Raw genomic sequence first — 12,679 nt, forward strand, 5'->3', positions numbered from 1 at the left:
TTGGTTTTACCATTGTGAAGGCTTCTTACTGTCATTCCAAATTACAGGGAAGTTGGGGCAGTATGACTACTTTGAGTTAAGAGCTCATATGCTGATGGTCTTGTCATCTGCCTCCTTTTACTATTTGTCTAAATTACCTTCTGCATAATTTCTCAATTAATTTAAACCATTAGGACTAATTCCTACCTGAATGGCTCCCCCACTTACCATTGTCCTGCCTTGAACTCAAGATCTGGGTGTGAGGTTGTACTTGAAGTTTTTCATACAGAATGTTGACAAACTGGATGCCATCAGATGGAACATAATTTACACAGAACTGCTATAAGGAGCCTGATGAAGTATCTTTAGTCTTTTCTATAAATCTTGTAGTCTACCTTACTTGGGTATCATTACATTTCATGAAATGTTTCTATGCTTACTTAACTTTTATCGGCCAGTGTTCCTGGTTGAAGCATTGTCCCAGCCCTCCAAATACCTTTTTCCAAATCCTGTGGAAATCAGTTCAGTCCTCCTCCTTCTCACATATCCAGCTTTAAATCCCCAAATACCTTGTTAACCATACTTAATTATTTTCTTGTACATCCTTCTTTCACAATTTGATTAAATGTTTACTTGTAGTAAACTTTGTGTGGGAAAATTTGCATTTTATTATAAGAGAAATAGAACTGTTAGTGGAGAAGGGTGATGGTCCCATTTGACAATGTAGATCCAGTTCAGTTTGTGTTATCTCCTTCCTAGCCTTCTTTGATTGTTCAGATTTTGCATTCTAAACAAAGGTAGATGGAGACCAAATGGCACTGACTATGTCAGCACATCTCCTAGTTTCAACATTGTTGCAGAAGATGGGGAAAGGGAATTTCCTAGTGTCAAAAAAGAATGAATTTAAGATAATGTAGAAAAATAAGTCATATTAGGAGCCTAATATAGTGCTGTGGTCCACAATAATCATTTAGCTAAAATTGGTTTCACAATATTTTGGCCATAGTTTTAGGAAAGAGAAATATGTATAACAACCCTAACTCTGTGTTCATAGTCAGATCATTGAGTTTATATAATTGGCTTTGAAATTCTGATTCAAGAGCAGGCCATTCCCAACATTCCAAAAGCTTCCAACAAATTCAGGTTGTGATTGCCTCTGGAAAATAGGTGTTTGGTTGTATTTGAACAACCTTAGTAAGTAAAGGAACTTGGACAGACCTGAAAGTCATTGCTTAAAATTTCAGCTCGGTGCACTGCGACTGACAAAAACCCACATTAAAAGCTAACAACTTCAGAATGAATTGGAAAATAATTGGTAAAACTAACATAACTCTCCAATGTACATGCAACTTAGTACTATGTGTAGTCTTAGGTAAAGGTAAAGGGACCCCTGATCATTAGGTCCAGTCGTGGCCGACTCTGGGGTTGCGGCGCTCATTTCGCTTTATTGGCCTCCGGGTCATGTGGCCAGCATGACAAAGCCGCTTCTGGCGAACCAGAGCCGCGCATGGAAACGCTGTTTACCTTCCCGCCGGAGCGGTACCTATGTATCTACTTGCACTTTGACGTGCTTTCGAACTGCTAGGTTGGCAGGAGCAGGGACCAAGCAACGGGAGCTCACCCCGTCACGGGGATTCGAACCACCGACCTTCTGATCGGCAAGTCCTAGGCTCTGTTAGTTTCCTCATATTTCAGAAGTGAATATTGAGCATAAGCTAAATTGATAAGAACCATGGTCAGAAAGAGAAAACTAGATTAGAATATTGAATATGTAATGAGGTTTGTCCATTGACTTAATACTAAATAAAACTGGAGAGTGCTGAGTAGTTTTTAAACAAGCACATATTTTATGCTAGTACAAACCTGAGGCTCTTACTTGCACAGAATGTAGTAGTAGTCTCTAGTAATACTGAGTTAAAAAAATAATAAACCCATTCATGGAAGATCAGAGTATCTACAGTAAAACTGTCAATGGCTGGAGGAGAACAGAGGGAAGAGACTCTCTGTTAGTATCCTGGGTCATTAAAACATATTGTGACATCCAAATCTAGTCACTGTTGGAAACAGGATACTTGGTTGGCTGGACCTTTAGTATGACCCTGAATAGCTCCTCTTGTCTACTCAAGGCCTCTTCACTGAGGCAGGATCTTTCACACCCAAACATGACTAGTAGGTTAATCCATGTCACCCATATTACTGCCAGCAGTCTGCTGCATAGTATTCCTCCTGCCACAGTCTTAGTTCTGTGCACTTGATTTGTGAGATTTCCATGTATGTAATTCAGTGAGAAATCGAGCAGTAATTCTAGGCTTAAGTATTTTCACTTGCACTGTGTTTGCTGCTGTATGATATCCTCATGACCAGTAATACAGTGTTTATCTTGAAAATATTATTATGCTCTGAACTCACTTCGGTCTGTGATGATAATATTCCCCTGCAATGTTTGTGACAGTGCCCTGAATCATCTCTATATACCCTACCTTTTACTCAGAAGTATGGCTCATAGACTTACGGAAACTTGTTCCAAATAAGTGTTCTTATGATTTCAACATTAGCTTCTATCTTCAGCACTCTTGGAGGCACATTCCATTAAAGTCCCTGAGACATACTTTTCAGTGGAGTCTTGTTTTCCTCACTTTAATCCTTCCACATTGGTCTTCTCTGGCCTCGCTTGATATGTGTTGAATTTTATAAACAGGTTTTCTTTTGCTCTTCCTTTCCTCCCTGAGATGTTACTCAGGGCCCATCTAATTTCACAACTGTGGCAGTTAACTCTTCAGTTCTTTTTGCCCAATATAAATATGAGCCAGTTACATGCTTTAATCCCATGGCTTTAGAATGAAGTTCAGCACAAGGGATTCCTAATCATTCTGGCCACATTTTGTCTGGGAATATAACTAAGTTGCAATGAGGAAAAGAGCTCTCAAGGAACATGGAATAGATTCCACCTCAAAGAAAGATGCCATTTTGCCAAACAAGATGTTTTTCAGTGCTCAGTGTTTAAGGTGACAGTAGTCTGAAAGTTCCCAGGTTTATAATGAACTCTGTGGCATTCTGATGTAAATCATAGATAGATGTTTTTCTTCAGTCAGGGAAAGGCCTGTGGCCCTTCAGATTTTGTTGGACTACAGCTACCAACATCTGTGTCCAATGGCCATGCTGGCTGGGATTGATGAGTGTTCAGAGTCCAAAACATTTGGAGTGCTGCAGGTTCCCCACCCCTGTTCTAAGGACAGACAAGTAGCTGGCATCCTTCCACATTGGATCACATGACATTAGAATTTTCTGCAAAGGTTCTGTTTGCTGCCTTAAGTTTTTGAGCATTTCTGAAGGCTCTAATTTAGACTGGGTTTGCCTGACCTTTTTTCTTTATTTCCACACCTCCAGTAGCTTGAGTTGAGTCTCTAGGCCCAGTTGGTTAGAAAAAAAATGGCAAAGAAATGCAGACCTGCAACACAGGTTAGTAGGCACCTAGGCTTAAATAAAAGTGAGGCTCCTAACTCATTTCAGGACCCTTTGGCTAGAACCTTGACAGTAGATTATAGGTTTTTGACTAGGGTGCAAGGCAGTCGAGTTGTACGTGGAGACCTAGCCTTTTTTTACCCTTGTCCTTTTTAAGGAATCCGTGAAATGTCCAAAACCTCTGATCTAGTAGAACTGTGGCAGTGAACCTCTGTTGAGGATACCTGGTGCCCTGTGGCTGGCAAAAGAAAAGGCAGGCACAGCTAGGGAATTGCAGCCAGGCCAGGCAGCCTTTTATGTTAGCCTTGCCAGTTACACCGAAGGATGGAGACAGATAGGAAATTCAATTCAAGCACCCCATGGGATTCTGAACTGGGGGAGAGTTTTGCACCCAGCTGGCTCTGAGAGTCACTGAACAGGAGAGATCACGACTGCCGTGAGTGGCTGTGGCATCGTGCCAGCACCATGAGCCCTGTTGTTGCTGGGTCTCCCTTTGCAGGTTATTTCTAGCCCCTGTTCCTGGAAGGAGAGCCAGTTCTTTACCGAGGTATTTTTGGAGACTCTCGCCTTCTCCTCTTTCTTGCTTTGTTTGGGCATAATCAGCCCATTGCATCCCGGAGAACCTAGCAACACCGCCTGGCTTCCCATTGGTTCCCTGGCAGCTCCGCTTCTCCAATGAGAAGCTTGTTGCCATGGCAGAGGAACCACTGCACAGAAGCGAGTGAAGAGGCGGGGATTGAATTTGCTGCCTGGTGGAAATCTGCAGGGCAGAACAGGGACCAAGCAGAGGGTTAATGTGTAGCCTGTGGCCTGGAAGCGGAGTGCAGGCTTGGCTCTGTGCCAGTGACGTACAATGCCAGGGTGGGCTAACGGAATGAAACTCCCCTAGGTAGCCCTACATGTTTGGAAATGCAGCTTCTTGGCTAATTTCTCCTCTGCTGCAAAGAGAGCAAGTAACATGTTTCCTCTTCTCAGCCCCTCCCCAGTCTGCTCCCCCCCCCCCCCCCCCCGCCGCACAGCAAGAAACTGCTTTGGCAAGGGACACACACAGTCTCAAAAAGCTTGTTGTGCATTCTCCTTGTGTAGGGACTGGGCGGCTGTTGCTGTACAGTTCCATCAGAAGCCATTGCAGTGGTAGAGCTGATAGTGCTGACATGTTCAGAAATCATAGGGCCGCCCCATGAATGTCTGAAAATACGTTAGGGTTCTTTTCGTTTCAGCAGTTAGTGTACATTGTAATCGTTTAGCCCCCTTGTTTCCTCAGACAACTATTTTGTGCTGCCGCTATCAATGTTTTTAAATTGATCTCTCATCTGGTAATCTGTTTTATGGTTCTTGGTTGTTGGAAGGAATTGCCTTGTTGCAGTAATTTGGCTGTGGCAGATTCCAAAAACTGCACCCATAAACTCTTATCCCCCTCCTTTCCCTTAGGAGGCCTAATTGGAAAACCTAGCTCTAGCACACATTAGGGCTAGTAAACCTCAGATTACTTGATAGGAGACCCTCCCTTTCAGTCTGCATGCCACTGAGCTGCTTCTATCCCCCTTCTGAATTTGTTGCAGAAGGCCAAGCATTTTGTTTGCATGTTTTTTATTACATTGCACCTATTGAACTGTACAGTGGTACCTCGGGTTACATACACTTCAGGTTACATACGCTTCAGGTTACAGACTCCGCTAACCCAGAAATATTACCTCGAGTTAAGAACTTTGCTTCAGGATTAGAACAGAAATTGTGCTCTGGCAGCGCGGCAGCAGCAGGAGGCCCCATTAGCTAAAGTGATGGTGCTTCAGGTTAAGAACAGTTTCAGGTTAAGTACGGACCTCCGGAATGAATTAAGTACTTAACCTGAGGTACCACTGTATTCACTATGCAGTTCACAACATACTAAACTCAATAATATCATGCAAGTTTACCAATAAGCATCTTAATGGTACAAAGCATATAAAAAATTGTGGCTATAAAATATTAGCACCAGCACAAGCAATAGCATAGTCATAGATGTTAATCATTACCTGCCGGTGTGCTCCGATCATAGAGGTATAGGGTGGACATGAGACAGGACACAGGCCAGGGCTGCTTTGGTGGGTGCCCCTGCTATAGCAACAGGACACAGGAGCTTAAACAGAAATCAGCCAATGGGCAAACTAGAATTCTCCTACTGGAACTGTTTGTTCATGAGGGAGCCAGCTGGGGAACTTGGGTGAAGACATTTCCTTCTGTCTCCAGAGAGAAGAAATGGTGGTATCTTCTTTCCTCCTGAAGAGATATAACCTCTTCTCATCCCAGGAGTTGATTGCATAAGGAAAATAGAATATGCCACAAAAATGACTCTTTAAAAGTTTAATTGGGAGAGCAGTGGTCTTCCACCAGGCTTTTTAGTCTTTCTCTGCAGCTGTGGGTCACTAGCATGAGACATTTTGAGGTCTTAGCTCTCCTGATCTGCTTCTGCAGTGCACCAAGAGTTAATGAAGGGGTCTGTCACATTGAAGGTCTAGAGAGCAAACAAGAGCTTTCAGGACTGATAGTATTTCAAGCTATGACCATTCTGACTGGGTGCCTGAAATATAGCATGTAACTGGGAATTCTTTATGCCTTCCTCATAAAGCTTCAAATTTCTAGTCAAGAGCCCAACAGTTCTACCTCTAATTGTGTTGTGATGCAGGACTTGCATCACAAAATGTTGTATGTAGAATGTTTCTCAGATACCACCAAGGCTTTTGCTGCAGCTTTTAAAGCTATAGAACAAATGCCACCCCCCAGAGATCCAGTCCTCCTAGAGCTTCCCTTGAGACCAGGCATTGGAGATATCCCCTCCATGGTTGAAGCCAGTGCATGTTCGTAGCTTGCAAACACTTTCCCCAGATCAAGTAAGGAAATTTAGCAAATACACTACTTCAGCATAGATATGGATAGCACACTTGTGCAAGTTGGTGAGGAAAACATAGTTTCTTCCCAAGCAGAACTTTGAAGGGCTCACCAGGTCCTGAAGGCACCAGAACCTGAACAGATGGTCAGAAAAGTACAATAAAGTTGAGGTAAAGCTGAAAACGAGAAGTCTGTCTCTTTATTTACACCCCTCAAACTATTCTGACCTTCTATGCTGCAGTATAATGAATGGGAAAACAATGCCTCAACAATTGGGGGAACATGGTTTTTGAGAATGCTTTGAAGCATTGAATAACTTTTGATTTATTGGAGGCAAGTAAATTTATGCCAGCAGGGGACAGTGGAAACTTGACTTATATCAGGAGTTAATAGTAAGAACATATGAATTGAAGAAGAACCTGTTGGATCATAAGGAAGGTCCATCTGGTCCAGCTTCTTGTTCTCACAGCGATGAGCCAGATGACTGTGGGAAATTCACAAGCAGGACATGAGGGCAGTAGCCCTCTCTTTACTTATGATTCCAAGTAGCTAGTATTCAGAGGCATACTGCCTCCAACAGTATGTGTTATTTGAATACTGTGTACCTTACAGGTACTAGAATTCAAAAATTATTTTGACATGCTGTAGAGAATTCAGAGGAGAGGCAAGAACTAGTTAGATGAGGAAAAGGTCAAGAGATTGGGGTGCATATTATAGGTGGGGAAAGTCACAGGACATTCTTCATCTTCAAACAGAAGATTTCAGAAAGGGGGCTCACTGTTTGCTTTCTTTCCTTAAGTTCTTAAGTTTGGGATGAAAAGCCCATTTTTTATGTTTAGCAGAGTGAATATCCCAAGTATAAGAGCAATTCATACTGAAATAATCTTCCTGAGGAATTTTTGAACCATCTTTGTTGGAAGTTTATGAAAGGGTGGTGTGTGCACCAGCCTAAGATACTTGAGGTATAGGGCATCTTTCCAAAGCCAGGGGATCAAACTAGAGGTCTCAAGTTCGGATTCCAAGTCTGGATTCTGAGGTTTTGCTATTATGACCAGAACTGTGTTTGAACTGACCTCTTCCCCACCATGCACATTTGCCTGAGTTGAATTAATGGCATTGCTGAAAGTGCTCATGTGCACATTCTTTCTCTTTGATTCATGCACGACATCATTTCTCTGATAACAAAATATGAAGGTGTGTGCATGTTTATCAGCTATTGGTGGGTGCTTTTAAGGCCCCAGCCTATGTTCCTTAGAAAGAAAGGCCTTTCCCTGTGAATACATCCCATAGGAATGGTGTTGGGGCTGGACCGAAAGCAGGATAAAGCCAGCTTAATTAGGAACGGGGAATTAGGAAAAAGCATGTGATTCTAGGAAGAACTGATTTGACCTCCAGCTCTGCCTTTCTCCTCCTGTATTTTACAGGTTTTACTCAGTTTTGTCTCTTTTTAAGAAGGTGCACCTGTCTCTGAACTGCAGCATCATATTCTTCTGTATTCATTTTTGGTGAGCTTGTCTGCACCTACATACTTTTCAGTTGTTTCATCAACCCTGTTCACAACAGTATCTCCTTCAATATAAACCATCTTGATCAGAGATCTGATGGTATGATGGAGCCATTTCACGAAGTGGGGTCTGCTTTTGGATATAAGATTGTGACTGAGAATTTTGCTTCCCCAGTGTTGTGGCCCAACAAGTTAGGATTCAGATGTTGGCCAGACACAGCTTCAACCACCCTACATATAAAGGATCATGCACATTCTTCCGATGTCATGTCACGTAGAAGTCATTGAGCCTAGTTAGGTCAGCATAAAAGGCTGTGACTGTTACATGCCATGGAGACCATTTCTCTGTGGGTGCTTCATATAAAGTGTTTGGACATCACTTCCAACAGACTGGCAGACATCAACACCTAGAACTGAATGAGTTGAATCTCTGCCTGACGGTTCATGAGCTGAGGAACGGCAAAGCTGTTTTGAGATACAAAGATACAATACCTGAGGTGCTCACTGCCCTGAATAGCCAGTTGCTGGATAATATTCAGTATGCTTTATTGCCTTTCTCCTGTGTAGAATGATCACTTAGTGCCCAGTATTCCTGGTCATAAACCCAGTCAACATCTCTGGGTTTTGTTCAACCATCGGACAGCTATTCTTTCTCCTGTTGGTCAAAGAACAGTTGATACTGGAACCTATTTGGTATTTTACACCAAATAATTTAAGCCTTGATACCTGTGAGTTGAATAGTACAGCTGTATGGAGGTGTATAAGGATGTCTAGTGCAGACATGAGAGATCAGTGTGGGGCAGAAGGAAAAAAATCCCTGTCTATGGGGAGTGGTGATTTAGATTGTGGCTATGGTTGCTGAAGAGTACAAGGTTTCTAGGATTTTTCATGATTATTATGTTAAACATCATCTGCACTGTAGGCTTCCCAGGCACATCAGAATAAATGCTATAGTCAGTGTTATGAACAGTGCTTTTTTCTGGAGGGGACGCAGGGGGGTGCACACCCCTAAACATTTGGTTAATCTAAGTTTGGCCTCATTGAGAGGCAGTATTTCAATATGAGTAGGAAAATGAGAGTACCCCTAAACATTTTTTTTTTTTTTAGAAAAAAAAGCACTGGTTATGAAGACCAGGAAGTTTAACCCTGAGAATTATTGCTCCATGACTGGTAGTTCTTATGACTCCTGTACAGTGCCCCTTTCTAAATGAAGAGTTGCTTGCTCAAGCTTCATAGCTACATATTACTACTAAGGGAAAGTAGCAGAGAATAGGAATGTATAAATTTCCATTTCTGTATTCCCACTGGCCAGCCTACTTTAGGATAAAAGTGGTTGATTTGGATTTCCCTTCTTCCTAGAAAAAAAGAATCATATTAGTTAACTAGTTTTGCTTTCTCAGGATTAGATCTGGGCAGTAGTCTTACCAGTGTGGCTTGGTTCCCATGAGGAAGTCTCAGTCTTATGTAGTCTTCTCTCCCTTTGCATGCTCTGATTCCCTCCATTTCACAACACAGTTTGATCACTATTTGCAATTCAACTTGGGAGAGCAAGCACAAATCATAGTTTACCAGTTTGTGTGTAACAGCAAAGTATGGCAAAAAGATGATGTTCAGGAGGTGCAAATTTGGAGTGAGTATGCGAGGTAGAAGCTTACTTGTATCTGAACCAGTCTTGTGTGAGCTAAGCTGAATACAGGCCAGACATGACCAAATGGGGGCTTGAGACAGAAGCAACAGTGGAAAGTAATCAAAATGCAAGGTCAATTTGCATAGAAAAGTAAAAAAAAGCTTGCAGAACAGAATACAATTGACTTGTGTTATTCAAACTGGCAGTTTCACTAGAAGTCTATGCTAGAATAAACCTACTATTTTAAATATTCAGACAATAATAAATTATTATTACCTGTTTTCTTTATTTTGTCTATTTTATTCTGATTTGCTTTAAATAGTTGACTTTTTTCAATGCTGGGCAATTAAATTCTTCAGGTCGGTGGGCTGGGATGCTCTGCTTGTAGTCCCACCAGGATTTGGAGACACATAGAAGGGCCTCCTCTGTGGCAGGAGAATCTCTGGTTCTGGAATGATTCCTCCTTAGAAGTGGGCCTGTCTTCAACATTACTGGATTTCAGATGCCAATGGAAAACATTTAATGATTTGCTACTAAGAAACACAAAACAAATATTTTAGATATTGTGATTTAGACTGTAATTTTTTGCAAATCATAACATAGCTGCCTTGAATATGATTTAACTAGAGAAAGTGGGCAAACAAATAAATGATGTTAACAATATACAATATTCACAATTGTATATCTCCAATAATTCTGTACATTACAGTCATACATTTAATTTTTATATCAGTTAAGTATTCATTTTAAATTAACCATTCAAATTTAATCTTTACAACAATAAATTTCTTTTAAAAAATTATCAAAATAGTTCATTTTGCAAGCTCCTTCTCTGTTTTCTTTTTGTTCCAATAAGTTAGCTTTGCCATTAATCATTTTTACAACAGTTTTTTTACCAGTTGTTGAGGTTCTTCCTTTTCCAGGTCTGTGCAGTTAAGATTTTAGTTGCCATTAATAGATAGTGAATTAACTCTTTCTACTTTCAATCCAATATCCTTTAAAGATCAATTTAAAATGCTTTCATGTTTGCAATTAATTTTTTTAATTTATATATCTGTGGTTAAATCACAGAGCCTAGGACTTGCCACTCAGAAGGTCACGGTTCAAATCCCCGTGACGGGGTGAGCTCCCGTTGCTCGGTCCCTGCTTCTGCCAACCTAGCAGTCCGAAAGCACGTCAAAGTGCAAGTAGATAAATAGGTACCGCTCTGGCGGGAAGGTAAACGGCGTTTCCATGTGCTGCTCTGGTTCGCCATACTGGCCACGTGAACCGGAAGCTGTACGCTGACTCCGTTGGCCAATAAAGCAAGATGAGCGCCACAACCCCAGAATCGGCCACGACTGGACCTAATGGTCAGGGGTCCCTTTACCTTTACTGTATGGTGCTCTTATGTTTGAAATACATTGTCCAGAATCCTTCCCTGGGTGATTTATAAATTAATAAATGTATTTATGGCCCTCATTCCCAAGCCACACTCTATTCCAAAAAATGTATAAACTGTGTACCAGACCTGAGGTTCTTATGAACATTGTTGTTTGGGCTGAGTAATAAAATGTGTAGCAACTCTTAAAAGTTTTGGTGTGAAGAAATCCTCAAAATAGTACCTCCTGATATTGGATTCATATGCTCTGGCTGCCATCTTCTTGCATAACACTTCCACTTTTGCATGTGGTGGATGTGGATTTTCATGGTGATGGGAGCAGTGTGAGCTAAAAGGAGCCAAAAGGATGATGGTTTGATGATGCTGGAATCAAAAGTTTGGTTATAGAAGTATCAGTGCAATGGACAATGGCTTGCTCTGATTTGAAAAGACACAAGAGTTTCAGTCAAAGATTGAATATTGCCTCATTTGGATTTTTAATGAGACTGATTGTTGGGGAAGGGGGAGATCCATTGTAAAATACTATATTTGCCTGTCAGAAAGCCTGATTGATACTTTAGTCCCACCCCCCAAAACAAACACACACCTCTCAGAGTGAATGTCTGAAACTATTATTGCAGTGGTGTTTGGCCAAGGTACTAGTTACTAGGAGAATGGGGTCTGGAAATTTATGCTAACATCACCACCCCCCTGCAAAAACCTTCACAAAATGATTACACGTTCATAAAGATTCTGAAACTGCATTTTTTATATTACTATTTTTTTCTACAAAAATAGTGATAACATGCGGTCAGTTTAGACTCCTGTCCCACACTCCTCTTGTCTCTAAGGATTTAGCAGAAACAGCTTGTTCAGTGACCATTCAGGTTTTTAGAAACCAGCACCAATGAGTTAATTTCTTTGGGAAAGTTCAAAGAGGCAAACAGTGGCCTGGAGGTAACATTTTAGAAAAGAGGAGTTTGGAATTGGCACGTTTCAGCCCCTCTCCTTAGTGGTTTCTCTGGCCTGCCTTTGGAAACCTTTTGTCAGCTGTTCCTCTGATCAGTTTCCACTTGGCCATGGCATGTAACCAGCTGTTTGCTTTGATCCAGCCAAGAGAGCATTCCACGCCCGCTGACCTTCCATAGCCTCTGCAATGACAGCTGTGTAGCACTGCTTTCTGCTTAGTGGCTTTAAGACTCTCGGGAGCACAACCTGGGCGAGCGACAGCCAAAAAGTGGACTTCAGCGAACAGCTTTCCATTGTGTGGACTTGAGTGGATGGTGTGGTTAGATAGCTTTTCCCATGGTGATCCCCTCCAGCACTGAGACCCATCTCAATACCATGCTGCTGACATTGCAAACGCATTGGGCCCGACAGGAGCCTTCCTGCTTTCTGCCCTCAGCCTGCTACAACAGGAAAATGGTCACAGGTAGGGACCATGTGTGGCAAATGAGAAAATACTGATTATCTGATCGTATATGTCTTTGTTCTAAGCTATGAGGCCAAGAGCAGCAACTGAGGGAGACTTGGCAACTGCATAAGGGAGAACTAGAAGGAAGCTGGAGGACTATTATGCACTGAGGAAAGTCTCTGTAGATGGGAGAGGGAGGTTGTTGTCTCCTTTTGGTGTTTAATGGGCTTAGGTGAAATCTGAAAATACCCTGGGGAAGAAGGCCAAGAAATCTAGGGTTTGGGCTTGATTGGTTTTTTTAAAAATATGTTGAATAGCTTTGCTTGGAACACAACGTGTGGTTTTTCTTCAGTGCTTCAAGAATGAGACTCTGGGAAGGAGTAGGTCTTCAGGACTACATGAGCTATGTGACTGAGTTAGGATAAGTTTTTAATTGTGAATACATACACAAACACATATAAGGAG

The 12,679-nt window shown here is 41.8% G+C and overlaps 1 protein-coding gene and 1 long non-coding RNA gene across 3 annotated transcripts in view; one reads left to right on the top strand and one right to left on the bottom strand.

Moving 5' to 3' along the window:
* Nucleotides 1–12,679, top strand: part of DYRK1B (dual specificity tyrosine phosphorylation regulated kinase 1B) — a 33,538-nt gene that overhangs the window by 5,252 nt on the left and 15,607 nt on the right. Inside the window, exon 1 of one of the 2 annotated variants that reach the window (XM_079989074.1) lies at nucleotides 11,975–12,232. The exons of the other annotated variant lie outside the window; for it this stretch is intronic. Within the exon in view, the coding sequence (XP_079845200.1) occupies nucleotides 12,106–12,232 (127 nt within the window). The 5' untranslated portion in view covers nucleotides 11,975–12,105. Of the gene's footprint in view, nucleotides 1–11,974; nucleotides 12,233–12,679 lie in introns of those variants that run through there. 2 annotated transcript variants of the gene reach the window in all.
* On the bottom strand, nucleotides 9,195–12,057 carry LOC307223218. Its single transcript, XR_013842036.1, has 3 exons — nucleotides 11,940–12,057; nucleotides 11,045–11,184; nucleotides 9,195–9,973 (listed from the first exon to the last, which is right to left on the bottom strand). It is a non-coding gene; the product is annotated as an uncharacterized lncRNA (long non-coding RNA).

The sequence above is a fragment of the Podarcis cretensis genome (assembly GCF_951804945.1).
Source record: "Podarcis cretensis genome assembly, chromosome: 8".
NCBI lineage: Eukaryota > Metazoa > Chordata > Lepidosauria > Squamata > Lacertidae > Podarcis > Podarcis cretensis.